This window comes from Myodes glareolus, chromosome 4 (assembly GCF_982192425.1).
Source record: "Myodes glareolus chromosome 4, mMyoGla1.1, whole genome shotgun sequence".
NCBI lineage: Eukaryota > Metazoa > Chordata > Mammalia > Rodentia > Cricetidae > Myodes > Myodes glareolus.
The window spans coordinates 33,130,755-33,158,405 of NC_142029.1; the positions used below are offsets into that span (position 1 = coordinate 33,130,755).

The window sequence follows — 27,651 nt, forward strand, 5'->3', positions numbered from 1 at the left end:
ACTAAAGAGAGTAGAGGTGACACTAGACTTCAGACATAGGAGAGACACACACAGACACCTGCCCTGGTGCTACACTGTATCCTTGAGAAGGCATATCTTTCCAATAATGAAATCCCTTATATTCTTTTATCTTACAATGAATACACATAATTTGAACATTAGCTAGTGAAGATTAATATTTCTGTTTTAAAATGTGCAAATGAGGCATTTTTAATACACACTGCTACTGTTTTCAATATTAAATTATTAGAGATGTTTAGACAGACTTGAGCTGTAACACTAAATAGAGTCCTGAGATTTTTTGTTTCCCTTAAATCTACAATTACATGTGGTAATTATTTCAACCTTAGTAATTATTGTTAGTGCTTTACCTAGATTATATTTACTGTTTATTTATTTGTTTGTGTGTGTGTGTATATATATGTGTGTGTAAGTTTGTATCACATGTATGCAAGTTCCTATGGAGGCCGGAAGAGGGTGTCAGATGCCCCAGGAGCTGGAGTTATAGGAAATTATGAACCACCCAAAAATGTAGGTGCTAGGAACTGAACTTTGATCCTTTGGAAGAGCATCAAGTACTCTTAGCAATGAAGGCACCTCTCCAGCCCTGAAAATCATTATTGGTAAGTACTTTGTGCCCTGTGGTAGGTCAGCAGTATAGTACTTGCTGGTTTCTAGTCTAACCAAAGTAACACATTGCTCAGATACCCTGGTAATATAGGAACTTGTATTTCTGTGAGGAATGAAATCATGTTGAAAGAGATTTAATAAATAATTGATACCTCATCCTGATTCACACTACCCTACCCTCCAATCCCCTTGGAGATCTAGACACATGTCTCAGCCATAGATTTAGCTGTAGGAAGAATTCCCCTCAGCCTAATTAGTCGACATTGTATGTGTATGTCTGTGTATGTATAAAGAAATAAAAATTGTATGATTCTGGGTGTGGGTACCAACATAATGGGTATTATTCATAGAATTCTGAAAGATTTATCTTCTTACCAGTTAAAAATTGTATTATCCTTGCAGAAATTCACACTAGAAAAAATAAACCCAACTGACAGTGCATGTCAGGTAGCAAGCTCAGGGGGCAGAGGAACACAGAAGTCTAACAGTGTCCTTCCTGAGCATCACTTAGTGGTGACGAAGCATCAGGTTCCTAATTTAATTGTTGACATCACTGTAAGGTTTTGCTTTCCACACCAAAAGCAAAGTAAGCCCAGAGTCTAACCCAGGGTGTGCGCTCAAGCGGTACTTGATTATCTCCGTAGATACTCCTTAAAGTACGGGCAATATGTACACAGCTCTTTAGCAGATAGTGCTGTCCTGATCTGACATCTGTCCAGAGACAAGCCACATTGTGAACTGAATTTGGAGTCTGTCCAGATGACATTTTCTGTGCTTACAGAGCTGCTGGTGGCACTTAAATTTCCCTTATGAGTTGTGCTTCCTTCTGATTTAAAATAAATTTATAACCATTAGTTAAGAGCACGTACTGCTCTTGCAGAGTACCAGCATTCGAATCCAAGCCCCTATGACTGTCATCTTACAAATCCCTGTAACTCCAGTTCTGGGAGATCTGATGTCCTCTTCCAGGCTCTAAGGGCCCCTACTCTCAGGTAGCATACCTTCACACATAGACATAATTATAAATGATACAAATAAAATATATGAATGCTGTTTTCTTTGTGACCTGCCAGGATTGCATCAACATTTACTTCTGACTGAATTTGATGTCGTTTTTAGTTCTTTTGTGTCTCTTGTAAGACGTTGTTTTGTGTATTTCTTACTGCTTCCATTTAGCAGGAAGAGGTCGAGAATCCCAAGAAGAAAGTCATCAGACATTGCCACCAGACTAAGCCAGGAGATTTGGACTGGGCTTTTTTGTTTTCTTTTCTTCTTCTCTTCTATTCTTTTCTTCTCTTTCTTTTCTTCTTTTCTTTCTCTCTTTTGTTTCTTTGGCCTGATTTCTAGAACCCGTGTATCATATGTGTGCTTTTCTTTTATGAGTCATTTGCCTTTAAATATTTGCCTTTAAATATTGCCTTTATTTCCAAAGAGGTTGCACATATGAATGGGATTTCTATGATTTTTTAAAGGCTTTATATTTATTGGGCAGTGTAGCCTATATGGAAGTGCAGTGCTCAAGGGGACCAAAAGAAGGAGACAGATTTCCAGGAGCTGACGTTACAGACAGTTGTGCACTGCCTAACTTGGATACTGGAAACAGAACACAGACAGGTCCTTACGAGAACAGTGAAAACCCTCGACCAGTGAATCATCTCCCCAACCCTGGGATCTCTTTCTAAATCAGTCCTAATTCATAATATTAGATTCATTTCTTGTACTTATTTTATTCACTTCACAAATGACGTGGATTCTTTTCAATTAAAGCACATAGATAAGAAAAGATAATTAGAAATAGTTGACTTTACAGAATTCATTTTAAAGATAAATGATTCACAAGATTTTAGAATATGGAGAATATTTTAGACATGGTCTTCATAGAACCATTGATTTTCAAGTGAGAAGAAGAACAGCTTCACCGATGGACCCGCACTGAAGTAGATTGACATGGTGGGTGGGTGCTGGACACAAGCGTTCTCCAGTGAGACTTTATGCACAATGAGCGATTACCCATTAAAAGGTGTGGGAGAATTATCTGTATTATATCAATCATGTATTTTAATAAAATGCTGATTGGCCAGGCGGGAAGTATAGGTGGGAAAACCAGACAGGAAGTAGGGGGGTGGAGCAAAGAGAATGGGAGTATTCTAGGAAGCAGGAAGCTCCCTCTCCAGTTCTGCCCAGACCACCAAAGAGGAAAGATGTAAGCTGCCCCGCTGAGAAAGGTGCTGAGCCACGTGGCTAACGTAGATAAGGATAATGGGGTAATATGTGTTATAAGAGCTAATAAGTAGGCAAAGATAAGGGCCAATCAGTTTATAACCTAATGTAGACTCTGTGTGATTTTCTTTGGGACTGGCTGGCTGTGGGGTTCCGGGTGGGACAGATACCCCAATAAGCCGGCCTTCATGTTACAGGCATGGGAAGGGGTTGTTTCTTCTGAAAGTGCCCTTCATTGTGCATTTTTCCTATCGCAGAAGGTCATGAGTTCTTACCAAGCACTCTGCTTGGTCAGAGTACCTTAGCTGAGAAATCATGCGCTATTTGTAGCGAGAACAGAGGCTGTCATTGGAGGTGTCTGTCCTCTCATCCAGGATAGGAGTGTATCTCCTGAGCCTGTTCTAGCTAGGGGGGGTATGAATGTGTGATGTTCTTCCCCTGGGTTCATGTGTTTGAACCTTGGTAGTCAGCTTGTCCGAAGCTATGGAATCTTTATTACATGAGGTCAGTCTGGCAGAGGTGAGTCCCTGAAAATGGGCCTTTGAGGACTTTTCCTACCTCCAGTTTTGGTCTGGCTTTCTTGGCTTGTTTTCAGTAAGCAGGACAGGAAGAGAGCCAGCCATACACCCTAGGTACCCTTGAGTTTCTCTGTGTCACTTTCCTCGTGACTGAGATACCCTGAGATCATGAGCTAAAATCAAACTCTCCTCTTTGAAATCAAACTCTGTATTTGGTCACAGTGATGGGAAAGGCAACCAATACTCTAGGCATAGCTGCCTTTAACGTTAAATGCTATTCTACAAATGGCAAAAAAGGGGGTGGGAGTTTCTATAAAATAACCGAAGTCAGAATAGAGAACAGAGGTGTATAGAGTGTGGCATACTTGGAATTACGTGGTCAGGTCACCATGTAATTTAAACAGTTACTCCTTCCATAGAGTCTTCCTCATAAAATGTTTGGGATGTCGTTTTAAACTACTGGATGTGAGGGCTGGAGAGATGGGTTAGGCTATAAAGTACTTGCTGTGAAAGTGTGAGGACCAAAGTTCAGTCTGCAGTACCCACAAAAAAGCTGTGTGTGGCTCAACAGATAAGGTGGAGAATAGTTGAGGCAAACCTGACGTCAACCTCAGGGACTCACAGGTGTATGTATGCATGTGACTATGAAGCTGAATAATCTGTACCACACACACACACACACACACACACACACACACACACACACACAGGAGGAGAGAGATACTAACTTTCCATTGTCTTTGTCTGAACCATCCATTTCTTAGAGCCTAGAATTAAATCCATTACAGGTATGTACCATAGTTGCACACGTTCATGTAGAGCACACAGACTCCTCTCTCTGTCTACTGACTAGAGATATTGGGAAGATATTCAGGGTATCAGCCTTTTGGCTGTCAATATTTTAAAGTGTGTGGTGAGTAAAGGGAACAGCCTTCCATCCGCCAGTGGAAGGAACAGACTTCGTCTTTTATCGGAGATGGAGAAGAGCATGTCTTTGGGGCCCCAACACTCCTGATGCAAGGCGGCTTCAGTATCCACTCTAGAGGAAACTAGCCGCCGCTGATGGCTGATGTGAAGCTGAAGATGAGTCTCGCCTCCGTCTGCACTGTTATTGATGTCAAAAGCGCCTCTCCGCCCAGCTCTGAAAAGCACCTTCAAAAACTCCTGAAAACACCCAAGAACTTTAGTGATGAGCTACAAATGGACTGTGGTATTGATAAGGAAGAGTCGATACGTATAGTGAAAGGATGGCTACTGTGATAAATGGGACCTCCATCAGTAAAGATCAAATTATTGACTATCTAGGGCAAGGAAAAAAATCTGTCTATAGCTAACGTCTACAGGTGAGAAGAATTAGCCAACAGCAGCAATTCAGAGACAGCTCCAAGAGACAAACAAGGAGAATTCATTAAAAACATCCCAAGTGGACAGTCACATTAGCAAACACATCTGTGGCATGAGGTATTCAGCAGTTCTTTGACCATACCTGTGCCTGGGCCTTGTTCTTTGGTGTGAATGGCTCCGGTTGGTTTTCCCATATTCCCATGCAAGAAGAGTTAGATCAAACTTCACCTCCTTAGCACTCTCTAGCAGAGGACTTCTCTGCCCTCCTGAGAGGCATGTCACCCTGAGACTGTGGACTCTAGAGATCCTGACTAACGTTGTCAACTGTGCATCAACTAGATCACAGGTTGCATGAGGGTGCATTAAAAGGACCCTCACTCCTCTGCCCCTTGGGGTTCAGCAAAGAGCAAGGCCCAAATAAACCTTGAATCAGTGTGTGTTCATTTTAACAGTTTTGAAACGGTTCATCGCAGGGACTTCAGTCACTCATCACGTCAGAGTTTAGTGAGGAAACTCCACAGGAGACACCCCAAAGGACAATCACAAGGATTAGCCTATCAAAGAGACAAACAAACAAAAGGTAGATTGGCAGTAATTAACCTCTCTGAAGCCTGCTGCTCCCAGTTGACACAGTAGAGTCCTTTCTGGCACAGTGGGTTTAATTGGATGCACTGTGAAGCTCCCAGGGAAGAATGGCAAATCATGTACCACTTTAGATGTAAAAATTCACCCGTAGTGAGGAGGACATTTAAATAACCTCCTCATAATAACAACATTCAGTCTCACAAGAACCAGCTTCTTAAAAAGCAGAAGTCAAGGCAGAGTAGCTACACGGTACCTGCTGGACTCAGTTCCAAGACCAAGAGCTGGTCCTAATTTCTAGCTTTTTGAAAACATTGGGTGTCATCTTCCCATCTTGGATCTAGTCTATGGCCACTCATAGATAGTTGTAGGCACTTCTTTCTTCTAATGCCATTCCCTCTTCCCTTTGAGATCTTTAACAGTAATATGTTTTATTGCTTAAATGTGTTCTTTGACAATTTCACAAACGTATGTAGTATACTGATATCATTCCCCACCCTCTGTAATCCCTTACCTTCCTCCGTCTACCTCCTATCTTCGTTATTAATCTCCTCCTCGCACCCGTACATTCTTGTTTGGTTTGTGACCCTCTAAGTTTAACTAAATAGGGTCTCTAGTTTGCTGGGAGCATCAGCAGGTTCAACTGAAAACAGTGGTGTCCTTTCTCCCATAGTCTACCAGGAGCCAATAGTTCAGCATTAAGGAGTATGGACCCAGTAGAGTAGCAGTTGTAATATTGGTTGTTTGGTGAAGATATGTTGGAGGGATGAATAAATGGATGAATGATAAAAAAGTGTTTGATCATGAAAGAACAATATGTTGGATGAGAACAATGCCTTTGCCCAAACAGAGATGCAACCTTGTTGGTGTTTAGCAAAAGATTAATCTCTGTGATCTGCTCCTTATTGTAAATACCATAATCACTACTTCAGAATTAACAAATAAGATACTTCAGGGTTAACAAATAAGATCCATGGAGAAAAGATCCATTTAAAAAGACTGATATAACAATTTCCTGTAGCTTTGCTGCATTTAACTACCCCACTTAGACAACTCACAAAAATCTGTGAATTCAAAACTCCACACATTTTAAAATGAGGAAAGCTAAGCTGAAGGAAGCCACACTAGCGATAATTAGGACACAGAGGTGTTTGATTGCAGATCAAAAACTTGGCCACACGAGATGAATTGATAGTCTCCTCGTGGATCTAACTGAACACTCATCCTTGAGAGCACACATACTCTTGATTTATTAGACAGCTAGTCTGGCCTCTCTGCTTCAGTCACTGGCCCATTCATTCATTTCAGAAACCCTTGGAGAATAATCTCCATGGCCCAGGCACTGTTGCAGGCAAGAAAGAAAATGAAGGAGACAGACTTGGCCTATGCTTTTTTGGTGTCTTCCAGAAATTTCAAAAATACAAAATGAAAATGTAGGTTTATCTATTTAAAATAAGAATTCCATCCTTGCCACATGTTTGCTTCAGAAGGGAAGGTTTTCGGGACATAGTAAATCCAGTGTTTGCCCACTGTTCACAAGATAGCTACTCTCTGAGCATGGAGCGGGCTGTTGACCCTGTCTACAGGGAACATGTGACTAGAATTGTTACCAGCTTCTTTTAAGAGTCGCTGCTGGGCCTCAGGTTCTGAGCACATAGAGGAGTAGGGAACCCAGACTGCTGATTCTGCTGATTCCTGTGGGCTCCAGAAGAACACCTTGATGTCACTTATCCAGTGTGTGATGCTATGTGGGCTCCAGCCTTGTGTGGCTCTTTCATGTACTAGAGGAGGTCTAGCAACAGTGACCCTAAGCCTAAGAGCATTTCCTATACGAGATGTGTAGGATTTTGATTATTGCATTGATTACTTATAAATATGTATTACCAAGAGCTGTAGACAGTGGTAGCCTGTACTATAGAAACATAAGAAGAATATAATATTCTACTGCTCTCTAAATTATTATCTCTCTATATACCTGTGTGTATATATATACATACATGTACATATACATACATACAGGAGTATATTTACATAGTCAATTATATATATGTTTGTGCATTTGAGTTACATACTCAGTAGTATGACATGTATATGCATATACATGTGTTTAAGAGTTCATCTATATATATATAGTCAGTAGTGTATATCTGTATGTATATAGATAAATGTTTTATATACATAAGTTATGTGTATATTTAAAAGTGCTTATGTGTATATAGATGTATATTTATATATGTATGTAAGTCATATGTATATTTGATAGTGTATATATATTACTATATAGAAATGTTCAATAGTGTATATATGCATATATAGATGTGAGTTATATATATGCAGTAAGTAGTATGTACATGCATATACCCTTTTGGTAGTATGTGTATGTGTATACATGTGAGTTTGTGTGTGTGTGTGTATACTCAGAAGTATATGTTTGTATAGATGTATGAATGTATAGAGAGAAATAGTGGTGCATGTATATCTTTACATGTCTGAATGAGTGTATGTATACATATATATATACTCAATAATTTGTGTATACATATATATGCATTGTGTACATATGCACAGTGGTGTGTGTACATGTTTACATGTCTGAATGAGTATTTGTTTTCTATATGTATACACATATATATACACATATGAATGGTGATGTGTACATGTTTACGTGTCTGCATTAGTATATACTCAATAATGTGTACATATGTGTATATGTATGCATATATAAGGACAAGTATGGACAGTTGTGTGTACATGCTTATACTTCACAGGAATGCATATGCTCCACAATGTGTGTATACTTGGCTTCAAATCAGTGGGTGTGACCTGATCTATGTGATCAGCACTCATTTTGTTCTGTCTACTGAATATCTTAATGCTGAGCAGATCCACTTTTCCTGGTAGATATTGACTAGTGAGTGGGTAATATGAAAATGTGTTGCTCGTGGATGTCATTTACAGCCAATGTTTGAACCTGTGGAAAATCATAGACATTTGCGTCTGTTTGCTAAAGAGCTGGTGTTGATAGCGTTCTAACAGAAAATGCTGTACCTGAGGCCAGCTTCCATGTCTGGTCCCTGCTGCTACCTAGGGCATGATCTTGTGAAAAGTCGCTGGGTGACCGCTGCTCAAAACACCGGCCCTTCTTCTCCTCGTGTTGAGAGCATTCTTTCTCTACTTGAAGATCTCCTTTGTATGAGACGTTTGGTGTGCACGGTTTGGGTCCATGGGTTTTGAGGTGATGAAAAGACAGCCAAAGTGCAAAGCAAGAGTCCATCCCTGTGATTTGTGCCACAGAAGGAGCCACACCATGGGGGCAGAGCTGGGCTTTCTAATTGAGTTGGCTGATGGGCTTTGCTCTGTGCCCATGCGCTCTTAATTGACTACATTGTTTTAGATTTATGCATTAAAAATACGATTCCAACTTCGAAAGCATCACTTTGTCACTTTGTAGCTGTGTAGCTTTTAAGCTGATGCCAGAAGCTTATTTTTCTTCTGAGATAAAGTCCCATCTATGGATTTTTCAACTAATTATGTGTCTGCCAATAAATACTTAGAGGATACGCTTTATTTCCATTTATTATTTGTGTTTCCATAGTGTGCCCCCACACTTTCTGTGGGACTGAAATGGTCTAATGGTGTTCACTGCTACTTTTTCATGGCTGTCTTTCTCTTTCTCTCTCCTTTCTCTCTCTTTAACAGCTTCAGTCAGTCCGGTCAAGCATGGCACCGACTTGAACTCGGCAAACTTCCAAGATCCCGAGGACATTCTTGACAGATGTGTCTTGGAAGAGTCGGAGAGTGCAGGTGGAAGCCATTTAAACATAGTCAAGTATAAAATGATAAATTTGACACAGCTTTGGGGTCCTCGGGAGTGTGTGGGGGAGGACGGTGGAAGGCGGCTGGCTCTTAGCAGCTGCACTCTCAAATTAACGCCCCCCCCAGGAGGTCACGGTGTGGGGCTGTTATCTTTTCCTCTTTCATCAAGAATTCAGCTGGACAAAGTACAAAGACGTTATGACGGAGAAGGGAAGCCGACACCATTAGTTCATTATCAATTCCAAGCTAAACTGCTTAATCCACACAGAAGCTGGAAACTAGAGAAATGTTGACATTTCGAATATTCTCAAATAATGAGATCTAACCCGAGAAAGGCCGAAATGCAGAGTCGAGCAGAGAGGAACAAATTGCCACCACTAGAATGTCTTTACCTTTCCCTGTACAAACAGAACTCTGACTGGGAGGAAAGCGCTTTAGCAAAACAAGGGTGGCGATGGTCAAACAACAGGAAAGACTGTCGGAACCCTCTATCAGGGAGTAAGATTTACTCTGTGTCAAATTTGCTTACATTGATATTCTCTCTGTGAAGAGGAAAGGTAGGAAAATGTCCCAGGAAAAAGAAATAGCTAGAACCGCTTAGCTGGGATCTTTTGATTCTGCTTTTGGATTGAAGGACATGCAATTTTAATTATTAATTAATTACAAGAAAAAGGAATTGTTACTAAAAATTGAATGGCAGTTTTGGACCACTACAAGCCTTCAGCTGCTGGTACCCACCTCATTACCATGACTGAAAGAGTTAGCTCTCTCTGCCGGCTGGACAGACATTTCTTTCTGTTTTGTCTGGCTACGCTGTCTTCTCCACCCTCTCACATCTTTGTGTGCTGATCTTTGTATCATATTTTTGATTCATCCTCTCTGTAGGCTGTCAGCTTAGTTAAGAGATTTCCAAATTGTGTTGCCTTTCCTGACAGGGGGCCAGCTGCAAACAGTCCCCTGATCCTTCCCGAAGGAGAGATACTGAGATTTAATTTTCAGGGAAAGGTGCAGCCTGCAATCTATGTCAGGCCCCCTAAGTCATCTCGGAACCCCAATGGGCCCAGTAGTGATAGCAAGTGTGTATCAGCCCCCTCCACTGCACTAGGATCCCTGAAAAGAGGAGCTTCTGCTGCGTGCCCGATCCCAGCATCGCTTTCTCTTCTGCATCTGAGGGCACAGAGAGACAGCATCTTCTGACAATGACAGAAATTGCTAAAGAACAAGTTAACCCTGCTCCCTGGCGTAACACCCCAAAGAAAATGTCAATTTGTTTCACTTTAAAAAGGAGACGGTGATGGTAGTGCTAACTGTCCTTACTAAAGATTATTCCTAGATTACTTTTCGTTAGGATTGAGAGTGTCTAGTTCTGACGAGGTTTTTACAATTCTCCATGAACTGTTTCCCATCAAATGTTTTGTCGGGAAGTTAAATCTAGGAATCAGGGGTTTCCTGAAGCGCTCGCTGTTTTTGACACGATGCATCAGCATAATGCCAGCCACCATTCCTTAATATAAGTGGACTGAGAGTGAAATTCGGATGGTTCTTACCATCTGACGGTTGTGAACAAAAGGACATGTCCAAAAGAAACAAAACAGAGTAATTAGAAAATACAGGAGCGGGGGAAGAGTGTTGTAGAGGGAGCACTGTTCCATACATCAGACATCATTAAACCGGTAATAAAGAATGAATTGCTCTAGCTTCTTCCTCTGTCCATCCTTGCATTTTAAGACATCTTACCCTTATAGGCCTAGAAACCTCTGGAGGGTTCGCTACTGGTCTCACTGCCTTCCACTGAGAATTTGTGGCTTGGTTGTCATGGAGACATCGTATTTCTCCAAGAATTGCTCATATTGATCCGTAGCCAGGCGTAAATGGCCAAGCGAGTGTGAGGAAGAAAGGGGGCTGGGCGGTCCTGTAAAATGACCAGGGCTTGCGGGTCGGAAAGCAGCTCGTAGCAAACACTTAGGGGAGAAGAAAGAAGCTGTCTCGTTTTGGTTCGGGATTTCTCTCTGCACTTTGGGCTGTTGTCTTCTTTTGGGACAAACTGAAAGGAACTCCTTAGCTGCTTGTCATGTCCGATCTTGGGTGCCTGGTCCTGACACAGCTGTCAGCTTCCCAGCTCTGTGCAGTTCAGGGACACACAACAAAGAGGGAGCGGCATGAATTATTTATTACTCTCCGTGTGGATAAAATTCTGTAATAAGAAATTAAGACACTTCTGACAGAGGTGCTTGTTTGCTGAAAAAGATTTCGATGAGACATTAAATTTCCTCGGAGCAGAACCATCTGATGGATGAAATTCCTATAACTGAACAAGGAAAGAGAATAAGTTTTGTGTTTCTTACGGGAATTTGGTGGCTGTGAAATTATGACAACCCATTTTTCAGAGATAAACTTCAGAGTCTCAGTGACTCGAAGTGTAGGGGCCCTACAGTGATGAGCATCATCCTGGAGAAGTGCGCATCTCTGTTTACTGCATAGGGGTGCTGCACACATGCACACAAAACCAATGTAGGAGGTTTGAAGTGGTGATATCTGAGACCCTAACTAAGAGCAGTGTGTCAGCAGCAAAATGTACAACGTCCTCGTTGCGAAGGGGTATGCTTAAGTCTGGAGCCATCATTCTTCCTGTTTTCCCTGGTATGTCATCACTCCATCTGAAATTCCCTTTAACATCTTCATGGGTGTGCAAAATCCCCCGTTACAAAGCAGAGCGTGCTCGGCCTTCTTGCTGTAATGGATATTGACCTTATGTAGTTTAATGTAATGCTAACTGACTAATATATTTATTACCTCATTTTAAATGAATAGACTAAATGTTTAAAGAGTATTTAGAAAAGGCAAACAGAAATGATTTTCCCATACCAAGAGTATCGCTTCCTCTATTCTTCTATCCAAATATTGTCTTTGTTTTTAAATCTTTTCTAGCTGACCCTGAATTCTGGCTTCTGTAGCTACAGAACACTGACTCCAGCCATTGTTAACAGGCAGAAAGTCATAAGGCCAAGGTAGCATAGAGAAGCTGAAATATATTTTTGAAAAGACACGAAGTTCCTATCTTAAGTGCTGCTAGTTTTTAGATGCCATTAATAAAATGGAAGTTTTAGATTTTTGCGTAAAATGTTACAGATGACTTCCTGAGTGACCTTTGGAGACAGTGGGTTAATTTTCACCCTCACAGTACTGTCCAGCCCGGAGCTGGCCAGGGGGAGCTGTTCATAAATGGGCCACTCTGCATATGGGTCACAGCTCAGAGGCCTGGCTGAGTGTGCTCCCCTCTTCTCTGGAGGGCTGTACCTTACTCAGCTTGCCATTCTGATCTTTATTGGTTCAAGCCTTATACCCAGGTGAGTGCCTGGAGTCCATTAAGGTTGGCGAAGCACCTGTCAGCCAGGGTATTCTTGCTATTTCGACCTTGCTGGTGAACCTAGAGGTCTGGTCTGATGGGGAAAGTAACCCTTGGACATGTCTTTTCTTTGAAATAATTCATCAGCAGTGAGTTTTGGCTCACAGGTGAATCCCAAATAGGAGCTTGTGTCTCTGACTCTGTGATGTCTACCTACTTCTTCCCCGGCATTTGTATGTTCCTGAAACCTGTGGGGATAAGGTTGATGTCTAGGAACAGAAGCTCCAAGGCTGTATCATGAACAGGCAGCTCCCTACTTGTGATTTTAGGGCCATTAGACCTTCCCTCCTTGGCTTTTTAAGGCCTGGATGCTTCTGATTTTAAAAGTTGCCTTTGCAAAAATAGTTTTGATATTTTCTAGTTAACTTCTGGATAAGGCTCAGCCTTATCTTCCAGGCTGTTTTAGAAAGTACCCCTTGCCGCTCATTGTCACACTCATAATGATAAAAATTACAGGGCAAGGTTTGCGAATTTTAGGCTAGTGTTAATGAGAGACATTAGAATATTGGCATAGAAAATTAATAATTTTACCTCCTAACGTTCTTGGGACAGTGTACTTAAAAATAACTTCAGGGGCAGGATAGGTGGCTCAGTCAGTAAAATGCTTTCCATGCAAGCACAATAAGGTGAGTTTTATCTTCAGCACCTCTGTAAAAAGCCAGGTGTAACCCATGCGCTGGGGAGGTAGAAATGGGGGATCCCTGGAACTTGCTGGCCTGCCAGTCTAACTGAACCAGAGAGCTCCAGGTTCAGTGAGAGGCCCTGTCTCAAAAAGTAACATGGTGAATGATAACAGTGTTCATCTTTGGCCTACACATACATGCATACACATGAACACACACACACACATATACACACGGTAGTGCCAGCTGAAAATAGTGGAGAAGAAAGAATTTGAAAGTATAAAAAACAATGCACTAAGTATTTCCACATCATTTTCAAAGTAGTTTCTAAGCAGTGTGTGTTCTGCCGTTAATAGAACATTTTAGTGGTTTCTGTGTAGCACATTGTGCATGTGGATCTATATACATCACTGTCAATCAATATTACATTTGCATGAATCTGATGAACAAAACTAGAATTCTCACAGAGGATGATACATTGTGAAAAGCCAAGGTGAGATTTTTTTCTTTTACTATTCTGGCTCATGAATCACCGGCAAAAGCCAGGAATCAGAAAGTAGGACAGCTCCAGGACGGCGGTGCTGGAGGGGCCTGATGATGATGCATGAGGCAGAAAAATGTGGACAGTGTGAGCTGAACATCAATCACGGCCACCAAACCCAGGCTCACGGCTGAGGCCGAAACTTGCTCCGGAAAAAGGAAGAACAACGTCAATAATAAAGTAATAAGTTCCTACTGGCTTTGTTTAGCAACACCAATGTTTTAATTAATTTATCCAAAGAGAAAATGTAAACCCCAGCATAATAACTTATAAAGCAGTGTAAAGCCATAGACTGATTCGCGGGAATATATACACGTAATGATATATGGTACCATATTTATTTGCTGCGATAGTAGTTAAAATTAAAAGTCCACTTTTAAGTTTTGCCAGGAGGAATGAAAGTTACAACTTTGGAATTGCATCATTAATACCAAAAAAAAAAAAAACAGTTAATGAAAGCACAAGGCTCCACTTCTTCAAATAGTCAGATCAATTTATATCATATCTGCCTCCCCCACCCATTTTGTTAACCTATACAGATATCTACCCGAATGCTTGAGAGATACATATTTTGATTTTGCACCTTAATCCATACTTCAGCAAATATTTATAAAGCCTGACACTCAAACCACTGTTGTAGGTTTCTCGAAGAACAATTGAGTTACTTAAAATTTGGGAAAATTTGCCTATTTTAAGCCAAGTCCATCATTTTGAAAGATTTTGCTGTTGAACTTATTTAAAGCTGTTGGTAATGTGTAGGATTAAAATGTAGGCTCCTGCCTTATAAGACGGAGATATCGGTTGTCATATAGTGCGTTTTACTCCAGGGTAGGAAAGGGATGCAGAAACCACAGGCAATGCTCTCCTTCCTTTTCTGGTCCTCTCGCTTCCCCTTCATGCATCTCTCCTCCTTCTGTCTTTTCTCTTGTTTCTATACTGCACTATGTAACCCAGATGTCTGCTTTCTTTCCAGGTCACCCTCGGCATCGTCCATGGATAGCGAAGGTGTGCTCCTGCAGGATGTGCTAGACGGGGTCTTGAAAATGGAATCGAATCTGAACTCACAGAGAAGCACAAACACACTATTTCTTTTCCACCAAATAAAAAAAAAAACAATGTTGTCATTGGTTGCTAGTGGATTCACTGATATGTTAGCCACTGAGTATTTAAAATGTTATCACTGATTGAGGACACCCAAATTCTAATTCTAGGATTTGATTGTCTAAGTGAGCCTCCTTATTCTTCCTTATTTTCTGTCACTGTTTGTAAAAAGAATGCCAGCCCACAGAAGAGATTTAACACCGCTTCAGGTGTTCACCTTCTCAGTGCCTGAATATCAGAAGCCAAAGGAATGCACAAGGCTCTACCAATTGTTGTTTCAAGGTATTTAAACCACAACTTTATCAACTTTGCCATGTTGAGCTTGGGCATACTGTTTCAGTGGGCACTTCAGTTCCAACCAGCCTTTGCACATCTCATCCTTAAACACGAAATGTCCTTTAGTCAATCTGTGACATACACGAGTGTCTAGTTTTGCAAGGTCCAATCAGTACGGAGCTCTAATGACACCGTGGCGAATGTCTTTAATTAAAGGTTGATGTTATTAGCCTTGTAACCTGAACTGGGGGAGGGGATTCTACTTACAACATGCCACAGCCCATTCTTTGTTAGTATAAACATCCACAGTCTTTTCCCAGAAAGAAGCTGGGCTAGCAGAAATTCTAAAACTAAAAAACACAAAGCAGAATCAACAGAAATGAGTATGAAGTGCTCATCTTTGAAACCGGTCTGAATTATGTGCTCTGACTTTTATTGAATGATTTCTTAATTTATAGAAAATCATCAAAGATTTTCAATATATACCTAAATGAATAGAAATATGCCCTAATCCATAGAAAGATGGAAATAAATATATATGATATGTACGTATTTTGTCTCTGTGTGTGCATGCATGGTGTGTGTGTGTGTGTGTATTTCTTTTCATTTCATACAATTTTAATTCAACAATTTTCTGAGGACCAGCCTCAGATCCTGTGTTGGGATGCAGCAGTCAGGGGAAAGATTCAAAAAGGGAACTACATCATTGAGCTGCCTTGCTCTATACCCTCCGAGATTTACAATTAATTATTGAACTAGATGACTATATCTAATAGGAATATCAAAAAACTGCAATGCCATCAAAGTAATGAAAATCCATGTTTCATGGTTCCTAAAATACCATGTCTCTGCATGAAGTTAATTTTGATTTGTACTTACACTTAATATGTTGTCAATAGTAATAGTCACAGAAACCATTCTCTTCTGAGCATTTTACACCTTTGGATAGAGCCGTGAGGAATCTGAAACAAGCGACAAACAAGCTAGGCAGTAGGGCAGATTGTGTCTTCCAAAGGCGTCTCAGGCATTTTGGGCGATGAAACATCAAGCATGTCTTCAAAAGGACAAATTGTAATATTTAAAACCGAGTATGTGTTGAAATTCTGGTATGTTTATTAAAAGTGAGTTTTATTGTTTTCATAAATATATCAGATATGTCCTTTGCACAAAAGACTAACAATACATTAAAATCATTGCGGTCCTTAGCATATTTTCAGGTCTGAAGAAAACAATATTGAATCCTTGATAAATATTTCATGGTGTCAGCAGTGCCGGGAGATCAGACATGGGGGAGCCCTGACCTCACTAAACAGAAAAGAAGATTCCTCAGCACCGTAAGCTTGAGACACTTCAAATTCATATTAAATGACTTCATCAAGACTTTTTTTTATCAATTTCTAAAAGCCATCACTCCAAAATGAAAACTATAAAATCCTAAAGTGAATTTGGATTAGAACTGAATATGTTAGAACTGAAATGCTCACGGCAGTCCTGTTTAGGATGCAAATCCCTGAGCCTGTTTGAAAATGCTCCCTATACGAACACCATCTCGAGTCCATGTTTTCAGTGATTTCTATTTTAGGAAAACTTGAAGTAGCAAGTGGCCCTAGGACTAATTAGGATCACAACCACTTGGCACCTCATCTCTCAAGTTAAAACTGGATTCTTGTAGAGCAGGGTGTCTTTCTTAGGTCTCTCTCTTGGTGAACACCGGAGTAAGTGAAGTTGGATTCAGAGTCCTGTGACTGTATTGAAGTGTTGGCTTAAAAGAATCTTGCATTTCTTTTCGACAGTCATCCGGTGTTATCTATGCCTGTCTACACCTCCATACAGAAATCTAATTCAGAGTAAAGCCGCGTCTTCAGACATGAATGTCATCACCCTTCATGCACGTTGTGGAGCTGTTCCTGGTCTTTGCTGGTGGTGCACAGGATGGAGTTTAGGAAGTTCTTTAGCGCTAAGAGGCTGCCCTGGTGTGCCCTGGTGATGTGGGCTTCTTGGAGCCTCATTTCTTTGCCAAGCTTCCATGCACTTTCACCCTAAGAGGGTTCCATGTGATAGCTTGTGGATGACAGCCCTGGAAAAGACCCAATTAAAGTCAAAGGTGTGGTATCATAAACACACAATTGGACGGCCTCAAGTCTTCCCTTGCTAGTTTAGAAACTAAGCTTAGACTTCCTAGAACATGTTAATATTAGGAAATGACAAGAAAACCTTACATTAAGTAGGCTGTCTTCGGGGGCTGGCATCTGCGGTCATATTTATCTCCTTTGCGTGTCCAATTTCCTGCAATTTTAAAATCCCTTTAGAGATGTTCAAATCAATGTTTTTAGAAGCTATACTGGTTTTCCTTGATCTTTCAAAGGCACATTATGGTAATCTAGATTTCAAAAAAATGATGTATATGCTGTGCATTTAAACTGGAGTGTCAGAATATTTTAATCCCAATTGAGTTCAGTCTTCATTTCACAGAACGGACTCTTGTAATTTTTTTAAGTTTAATTTACACACAGTTCATGTGATCAGTTATTTTAAGGCGTTGTCAGAACTTTTTGTTCTCTACGAAATGGATTCCAGTATGTATCTGATGTGCCAAAGTTGCAATTAATTTCATAGTCTCTGCTGTGTAAACATCTGTGCGATGTTTAGCATTTGTTTAAGATTTTCTAAATTAGCAGTAATCCAATTTAAACTCATGAAGTGTCTCAACTGTTGTCTTCCACACACAGTTAAATGTCACCCTACCACCACCACGTGTAGTGGCTCTTGCCTGGGTCACTATGGTCAGCAGGGAAGGATCCTTCAGAGGGCATGTGGAGAAAAAGTACAAATAAAAATAGCCAATCTCCCAAGGGAACCTACTGCTGGAAACTCCCTTCGGACTTGGGTCCAAAGGAGAATGGCAGGTGTTAGGTCAGCTCACGACTGGGGCAGAGACTGGGGTGAGCCTGCCCAGCCACACCTCTCCCACTCTCTTTACATTCGTTCTAACTTTCCCAGATCACATCATCTTAGGATAGCATGCTTTTCTTTTTCAGATAAATATTGCACTAAAAAATGTTTGCTTGATTAATTCGATTTTTTAAAAAAGAAATCATTCCTTAGCTTTGGTCCTGCTCCTTTACTCAATAATAAATACATCTTTACCTTCCCCTCAAAGCAATCTGCATACAAGCAGATGCGATGATTGCATTATTGTTTGCATGATTATGATACAGAAAAGTGATTATGATACAGGTAAGTGAATACTACATAAAATTGGTATTCATAGACCACCTGAACATGTTTACATTGTTTTCCTGTAATAAAAGAGAAAATTCTGGGTGTCTCGGGCTCTGCCTTTTAACAATTTCACACACCTTTACTCCATTACTGTGACACATTTTCTGTCATCAGTTGTAAAGATTCTTTTTGTCTTCAGTTGCCCAATCCTTTGAAATGTTGTGGGGATTTTTATTCAAGGATACAAGATCTTTAACAGCAATGACGAACAGTCCATATTTAGTGCACACCCAGCCTGAATCTGTAAAGCACCAAATGCCAGCAACATGCCAATATGCATAGCATTATGAAAAGCAATAATTAGTTGGCACGTGCCTCCTAAACCCATCATTAACTCACTTAGCAATCATTTTAATTGTAATTATCTGCAGAGTCATCAATCGCCTTTTAGATCCTGCCTGTGCAGATTCTACAGGGAAGCTGTTTGCACAATTTCTTCTAAGATAAAAGGAGAATCTATGCTCTCTGTTCTTAACACACCACATGCTTCTGTAGATTTTTTTTAAAAGGAATTCCCTGTTAATGCTTCAGGGTCAACTGCATTGCCTATCAAAAATAGCCTCTCTCCTCTGTCATCAGAACCCTGCTACTTTGCATCTCTAGTTGTAGCCTATGTGGTTTTGACTTCCCTTTTGTATTCTGAAGTTAAGCAATGGGAGTCAAGGGCATACAGAACCAGGTCAAGATCGTTTTTTTCTTCCCCTGAGAAGGAACCCCGGAGATGAAGCTGTCCATGAGGTGGTCTTTAAGATAGAGAAGATTCCCTGAGATCAGCCCTTAATCCAAATAACCAGTGCTGTTTCTCCCCACCCCTGATCTAAGTGAAGAATTTAAACTTCTTCAAGAATTCAAGGTAATGGGGTAGAAATAAATAGTCCTTTGTTTGGGATAGTGAAGTGGAGAAATAAATGGGGAGGTCTCAAGGCTGTGTTTTCACAGACAGTGCGCTGTCTCAGGTACCCTCTGAGAAGAGCTGATTTGTGTGTAGTTTTCCTGCCATGTAGGTGGCAGCAACACCCAAGATTAGAAACTACCAGTTCCCTGGCTCTGGTCCAAAATGTATTCTAACTAAAAAAAAAAAAAAAAAATATTCCTCGTGAAAGAGAAAAGGCTTAAAGCACAAAGACAAATTCTTCTCTGTCTCCCCATATCTCTATAGTACTATTTTAAGGTTATGCTTAAACCCATTCCCATAACATAGGGACATCTGTCACTTCCCTCAGTACTGAAGTCATATTCTTCTGCTCCTGTTCGGACTGGTAGATTGTTTCTGTTTCTTTCTTTCCTGGGGTCTGATTTCCTTAGCTTCTCCTGGCTGTAGTCGTTTTCTGATGGGAAAGGAAGGAAGCTGCTTTCAGCCCCGACCACCTAAGCCTCTGGTGAAATAGAGAAAGGTCGTCTATGTAAACATCTCAAAAAAATAAATAACTAAATAAAAAAATCTTGAGTAAATGTGAAGAGACAAATTTGTTTTTCCTGATCTCCTTAAATAGAAGTGACTGCACTCATTATCAAATGAAGCTCACACCCAATCCAGGATACCTGGAAGAAAGGCCAGAGATCCCATGGGAGCCATGCGGCCAAGGATAAGGTGTGGCCATGGGTCAAGTCTCTGGGGAAGTTGTTCATTCAAACGTCCACAAAAATTTAGGACTGCTAGGCACACCATAATGCAATAAGCTTGCCTTCCCTTGTACTAGAAAACTGGTGAGACGCAGGCTGTTCTTCCATTCCAAGTGATTTGCTGCAACTCGTCCATGTTAAAGAAAACAGTTTTTCATGAAGGGAGCTTAAGAACATTCTTGTTACATAGACTCGGTACATCACAATATCAAGAAAATGCTCACAGTTCCAGGCAGGTGACACATGACAACTGACTCCAAGGGCAAGGAAGGTAAGAAAGCAAGAAGACTGCCCATCCACTCTTCCAGTTTGCAGAAACTCCCTTCTCTTGTTCCCTCACTCAGTGGTTCTCCATCTTCCTGACTCTGCAACCCTTTATACAGTTCCTCACATTGTAGTTATCCCAACCATAAAACTATTTTCATTATTACTTTATAACTAAATTTTGCTACTGTTATAAATTGTAAATATCTGTTTGTTTTTTCCTGAAGGTCTTAGGTGACCCCTGTGAATGGGTCATTCGACCCCAAAAGGAGTCTGGACCTACAGATTGAGAACTGCTGCCTCACATACTTAATCTCTTCTTTCAACCTATGTAGTTTAATAGAAATATTTTAAGAAATAGCATGACTATAACAGGCATTGAATGTGGGGTAAATGCTGAGCATCCAAGCTACTTGGCCTTTCTTTTCTTCTTAAAGGCTTTTCCAAAATATGTGTGTGTGTGTGTGCGTGTGTGTGTGTGTGTGTGTGTGTGTGTGTGTGTGTGTGTGTGTACATGCAGATATCCCCAGAGGCCAACAGAGGGACTGGATTCTCAGGAGCTGTAGTAACAGATGGTTGTCAGCTGCAGTGCTGACATGGATAATGGGAACATCTCTCCAGTTCTCTGTTTATCGTGTGTTTGTGTGTGTCTGTGTGTGTGTCTGTGTGCACACATGTGACTATGGCATGCACATGCTGTGGTACATGAGGTCAGAGGTGTCTGTCTTCCACTGATGTAGGGCCTCATGTTGTGCACCACTGCATGTGGAAGTCTAGATGGCCCACAAATGTGCAAAGAGTCTCCATTTTTATCTTTCATGGAAGCACTTCTGTTACAACCTTGTACTACTACATACAACTTTACATGGGTTGTTGGGGTTCACCTGATGCAGGAGAATTGTCTATATTCTGTCAATCATATTTTAATAAAACGCTGATTGGCTAGGCAGGCAGTATAGGCGAGAAAGTCAGACAGGAAGTAGAGGTGGAGCAAAGAGACTGGGAATATTCTGGGAAGCAGGAAGCTCCCTCCGCCATTCCTGCGCAGACCACCAAAGAGGCAGCATGTAACTTGCCCAGCTGAAAAAGGTACCAAGCCATATGGCTAACATAGATCAGAATAATGGTTTAAGATAAGTCATAAGAACTAATAAGTAGCCTGACCTAATGGGCCAATCAGCTTTATAACTTATAGAGATCTCTGTGTGATTGATTTTCTCTGGGACTTGCCGGTTGTGGGGTACCGGGTAGGAACAGATACCCCCAACAAGCCAGCCCTCCATGTTACATTCACCCATAGGTCTTCATGCTTGTGTAGAAAGGACTCTAGCCTCTGAGCCATATTGTCAGCCTCCCACACATCTTCTTACTAGAAGATAGTAGGAAAATGTGGGAAAGAGGCCGCTTATTGCTTCCCGGCCATTTAGCTCTGAAATAATCACACAGAAACTGTTTTAATAATTAAATCACTGCTTGGCCCTTCTTATTGGCTAACTCTTACATATTAATTTAACCCATTTCTATTAATCTGTGCCTGGCCATATGGCTGTGGCTTACTGGGTAATGTTCTGGCATCTGTCTCCGGCGGGGAATACGTGGTTTCTCTCTGACTCTACCTTTCTTTCTCCCAGCATTCTTTTTAGTTTTTCCTGCCTAGCTCTGTTTCCCTATAGCTCTGCTATAGGACCAAAGCAGTTCCTGTATCAACCAATGATATTCACAGCATACAGAGGGCAATCCCACATCAGGAAAAGAGTCTCACTCACTGTCCTGAGCCTTATTCTCTTCATATGCACACATAGAGTAAAAAGTGCAATTTTAAGAAGCATTTGCAAATACTGTTATTAATGAATATAATTTTATAATAAATCAGTATGCATACCAAAAATGCCTGGTTATCATCATCAGTGTAGACAGACAGAATGATATTTTTATCCTTGAGTAGGCTCATTCCTCAGACTGGATGGAAGATTTGGCATACATTAGGTACACAGGTAATTTTAATAAAACTGTCTTTGAAAAAGAGTTTGATGTTAACTGGATCAAAGATCAAGGGTTGTGTGGTCAAGTTTCAACAGTTGGTTGAAAGGCCAATAATTTCCACAGCATAGCGAAGGACAGAAATAAAACAGCATGTTCTGTATCATAAAAGATAATCTTCCAGGAACGCTTGCATCTGAGTAGGACAGGTAATAGTTCATCTAAGGTTATGCAGGGCAAGCATTTTCTCTCTTGTCCTTGTCTCCTGTCAATGCTAACATCCTGAAGGTAACATGCATGTTTGAGTGGCTTTCCACGAGTGTCATGGAAGACCAAAATAAAGCATGTACACACCTCTAAAGAGGCACTGAGAACTTAGAAAGCCAGAGAGCTCCTGAAAGATAATACACAAAGCACAGTGGCGGGATATGCTAAGTTCTGCCTTCCCACAGAGGCACGTGTTTAGGAATTGCTTCCTGTTAAGCTGAACTTCCCAGAGAAGCTCAGCTGAAAACCCAACTCAAGACAGGACCAACATGGAGTCCTGATGTCCTCCAAAGCCATCACACACCAACAGAGCAAGCCTGGGGATGGAAGCTGGTCCTTGGGGATCCTCAGGAAAGAGTGATGAGATGTCTCATCACAGTTTGGCCTCTTCTATTCACTTCTTCCCTCCTCTATTTTGGTGAGAAAATAGAAGAGGCAGTATGAACAGTTAAAGACATTTGTGTTGGAAAAGCTCCAATGCTAATACCATAAAGAGGACAAACAAAAAAGTTAATAAAAGTGAAGACAAATCCGACAACAATAAAAACAAATGTCACATTGAAGCCAAACCATGATGCCCAATGAAACTACTTAAAAGTACCTACATCAATCTACAGTCTAGTGAGACTCAGACTAATAGGGACCAAGAACTGCTCTTAGAACAACGGAGAATCAAATGGCATCAGAACTCCTAGCTTCATAGGCTGCATGAAGCTCAGAGATATAATTATAAGTTTCCATTCTGGGTTCTAGAAACAAGAGGTGTGTGTGTGTGTGTGTGTGTGTGTGTGTGAGAGAGAGAGAGAGAGAGAGAGAGAGAGAGAGAGAGAGAGAGAGAGAGAGAGTTGTTTTGTTTCATAATAGGGTCACACTGTGTGGCACTGACTGTCACAGAACTCACTAGGTAGAGCAGGCTGGCCTTGAGCTCACAGAGTTCCACCTGCCTCTGCCTCCCAAATGCTGGGATTAAAGCCATGCACCACCACACCCAGCTCTAAATACTTAATGAGAACATTTCCACACTGAACTTTTATACCTAGCTAATCTACTTCTTCCATGAACCATTAGCATGCGTTGGAAAATACAGGACATCTACAAAGTCATGTAAATCAGAGAAGGACATCAGTGAAACCTAGGACAAAAGAAAATCCCTCAGAGGATAAAGCTGTTTCTTGTGTCTACTGGTGTGCACAAGCCTAGGAAGCAACCAGTTCAGACTATCACAAGAAGTAAATAGCTTCAATCAGGATGCCTGTTGGATAAAGAAGCTAGTACATTACCTGGTGGACCTGGGTTAATTTCAGAACATCTTTGGATGGAGTTGGGGATGAATTTTTGTCAGGTATTGGTGGTGTGGCTTGACTGTGATATGTCTCCCACAGTTTCCCATGTTTGAACACTTGGGCCTCAGCTAGGGGAGCTGTTTATGAAGGTTGTGAAACCTCGAAGAAGTGAAGCCTTGCTGGAAGAAGTGCATTGTGGGGATGAGCCTTGAGGCTTTATAGGCCAACTTCACTTCCTGTCCAGTTTCTACTTGTTGTTTGCAGGTGCCACGGAGGCGAGCTGCTTCCTGATCTGTCTGTGGAACCCTCTCACCACCTTCTGTCCATTCACCATCAGGGTGAACTGATTCCTCTCAAACTCTATGCCAGAAGAAACCCTTCCTGCTTTAAATTGCTTCTTGTTGCATCGTAGGTCACACAGCACTATGTGAGAGAATACTATGCAAATGAAAATCCAGAAAACAAAAGCAATCGGTGATTTGTGTGGTCCCATTCTGGACTATATAGTAATACTTACAAAGCAATTACTACTAACAAAAATGACCCTACTTAAGAGGTCCCAGAGCCAGTCCCCTTCCCTTGTCTGGTCACCTGTCATTCATCCTTCCCACTACACAGATTCTGGTCTGCCTGGAGTCTGAGCTCAGAGTGCCAACCAGTACATTTAGCTCCTCATTGCACCAATCTGAGCCCAGTCAGCATCTGAACTCCAGAACTCAGATGGATGCTTCACTCAGTTGATCCATAAACTGTAAGGTTGGGGTAGCAACAAATGGAGACCCAAATCCTCACTGAACAAGTGTAGAATCAAATGTCCATAGCAGAAAGCATCCCAGAATTGTAGCTCCAGATGCCTAGATCCCATTACAAAAACACAAGCATGAACAACTGACAATATGCCTCCTCCAGATACCACCCCCATTGTGATATTCCCTGAGAAAAGCAAATTAGCAGAAGCACAAGAAGACTTCAGACAGCATATTATAAATATGTTCAAGGACTTTAAGGATCAGAATGAGGGAATTTCATAAAGAGAATAGAGGCAAGGAATTCTAAATTCTCAATATTTTGCTCAATAATTGGTCAAGCCGTTCTGTATATTCCTTCTATAGAAAAGCGAAGACAAAACAGGACAGCACTTGGTTGAAAGATCATTAAAAGTGAAGACAGGTTGATCTAAAAGTGGATTAAAAATAATCACACTTTACAACATTTTAACTTTATAAGTTACAAGAACTAATAAGAAACCTGACCTAATGGGCCAATCAGTTTTATAACTTACGGAGTCCTCTGTGTGATTTTCTTTTGGGGCTAAACAGCTGTGGGAACAGGGCTGCACAGAAGAACACAAACAAGCAAGCAGGTCCTCATGTTACATAACTTAAAAAAAATGTTGGAATTTTGCATTACAGGGTAACATGGTATCCCCACTGACATACCCATCGGCCGACCTGATCTAGATGAACTCACTAAGAATCTTCTCCCAAGTGATTCTAGATTGTGTTGGGCTGACAATGTTCAACATTTCTGTGTCCGTATGTGACACTGAATAGCTGAGTTTCACAGTCGCGTCCATGCCTCCAGCTTTAGTTGTTCCCCGTGACTTTCGTGTGTCTATCTAGTTTCTATCTATATCTGTCTGTAATATTGAACGTGTCTCTCCACCCATGGCTATCCTCCACATTGGGTTCACTGGGTCAATGTGTGGCATGTGCTTGAAGCCCTCAATGTGCCTCTGTGTGCATAAGGGCTTTTGGCCAGATAAGCGGCCTTTTGAGAGCGAGAAAAACTAACTGGAATGGACTCCCCAGCCAGCACACCAAGGTCCTCCCCTACATTACTTCAAGGTCCTTCTGTGGTGTTTCTTGATGAGAAAAGCAATTTAAGGATGATTTCAGCTCTTTCAACAAAATTGCCAGCTCGATTGTCAAAGCAGGAGTCTCTCACCCTCAGTTCCATTAACATCTTCAGTCAGGTGATTGTTCCCCTGTATGTTGAGAGACATTAGCAGCACCTCTGGCCTCTCCTGCCAGAAGCCCCATGTTAGTTACAGCAATCAAAAATGTCCCAAGACAGTGTCAAATGTACCTTAGGGAGACAGAATGGCACCTGCTTGAAAAATACAAGTCAAAGGTAAAATTCTCTCAACAGAAACCTCCAGGCAAACATTTGTAATGTGTTTTGCTTAGTTTCACTCACGTTGGGCTTATATGCTCTCTCCTGGCTTCGATAAAAAGCTAATCTTTTGCTATCTCACTGTTCTCTGAGCTGAACTGTTGCTACCTCATGAGTTTAGCTGCTCCCGCTTATAAGGAACCCTCACAGCAGGGCCTTTCTACTGTTCCTGTTCCCTCAAAGAAGGAGGGCAAGGCAGGTCACAGGACCCTTGCCTGAGTGTTTAGTTTCCCTTCCTAACCAGTTCTGCCCTAAATGGACATGGCCTCAGGGAGGGACTCAAATAAGCTGGGGAAGACAGGAGAAAGGGGCCTCCACTATGGAAAAGCCACTATCTATGCTGGGTGCGGACCTTACAGTGTGGCTGCTTTGGGATTACCCACACTTTAATGAGCAAACCTTCATCCATTTCTCCTCATCAGATAAATTCATTGGATTTACTTCAGGGGAATCAAACTTTGGTTTGTCACTGGGGTCTTAGAAGGAGGGGAGACATTGCTTAGCCCCAACCCCAGGGAGAAAATCCTCACAAATAGATTTCCTGAAAAACAAGAGAGTAATTTCCATACTTTTCTTCCCTTTTTCCACATTTCTTCCTTCCTCTACTCTGTATAGCCTGATTTATCAGAGCACGTGGGCTTCAGACACAGCTTCAGACACTCTGTACTCATCTCTTAAACTCCAGAGCCTCACAGTGATCTCTCTCTCTCTCTCTCTCTCTCTTTCTCTGGTTTTTTTGAGACAAGGTTTCTCTGTAGCTCTGGTGCCTGACCCAGAACTAGCTCTTGTAGACCAGGCTGGCCTCGAACTTCCAGAGATCCAACTACCTCTGCCTCCCAAGTGCTGGGATTAAAGGCGTTTGCCACCACCACCCGGCCAGTGATCTCTTTTTTATTATAAAACAACTTTCTCTTCTTCCCTCCCTCCCAACATGAACCCCCTTCAATAATCTTCTACTGGATTCTCTAAGTAGTTCATAGATAGCTATGCCGTCCCTGTGTCCCCAAGGCAACCGTCTCAGTTCAGCACGTCTAAGTTGGCATAGGAACCTCATCATGGTTCTTCTGCTGCCATCTCTTCCTGTATGCTGCTGCCCAAACTCACTCTCTGAGATACACATTTAGCATCCCACTCCTCTGATGCACTCTACACCTCTTTAGCAGGGCTTATGAAGCCCTCTATAAAGTACCCTTTGCTTCCTACCATCTTCTAATAATAAATTAGTGGAGATTGCATTTCCTTCTAGAATAAAGGCACAGTAAGAATTTGATACAGAAGTTATAGACATAATTGTATAGATCCTGTTATATTCAAGTAATGGATTGTGAATCTGTAACAGAGTTGAGAGTGCAATGTTCTTATATTTAAGCTTTTAAGTTAGGAGAGAGAAAAAAATCTCAATACATATTTTGGCTATGCAAAAAGTTAGATTAATTTTCTTTATAAATGATATAATTTGTAGGGTTTTTTTTTCAAATAGTAAAATGTTAGCCTCGACTGGATCATAATTCCCACTCTTTTGGTTGTGTTATGTTGACATGCCAGAACTTGGGTATCTAACTGTGTAGATTTTACTGAAAACAAGACAATTTACAGAGCAAGAGAGGTTATCATTTAGCAAGTTTGTATGAAGCTACTGATACGAACGGAGACTAACAGAAGCGCAATTCACTCTGAAAGTTTAAGAGCATAAGGTGCCTATTTGGGTTTTTTGTTTGTT

The 27,651-nt window shown here is 41.2% G+C and overlaps 1 protein-coding gene across 4 annotated transcripts in view; it reads left to right on the plus strand.

The window, feature by feature from the left end:
* Wdr72 (WD repeat domain 72) overlaps positions 1 to 15,609 on the plus strand; it is a 185,623-nt gene extending 170,014 nt beyond the window's left edge. For 3 of the 4 annotated variants that reach the window (XM_085689386.2, XM_048424310.3, XM_087905376.1), the window contains 2 exons: positions 8,994 to 9,098; positions 14,654 to 15,609. In XM_085689386.2, the coding sequence (XP_085545512.2) occupies positions 8,994 to 9,098; positions 14,654 to 14,709 (161 nt within the window). In that variant the 3' untranslated portion in view covers positions 14,710 to 15,609. The remainder of the gene's footprint in view (positions 1 to 8,993; positions 9,099 to 14,653) is intronic. The other variant, XM_085689387.2, reaches the window with a different exon arrangement.
* The last annotated feature ends 12,042 nt before the right edge of the window (positions 15,610 to 27,651 follow it).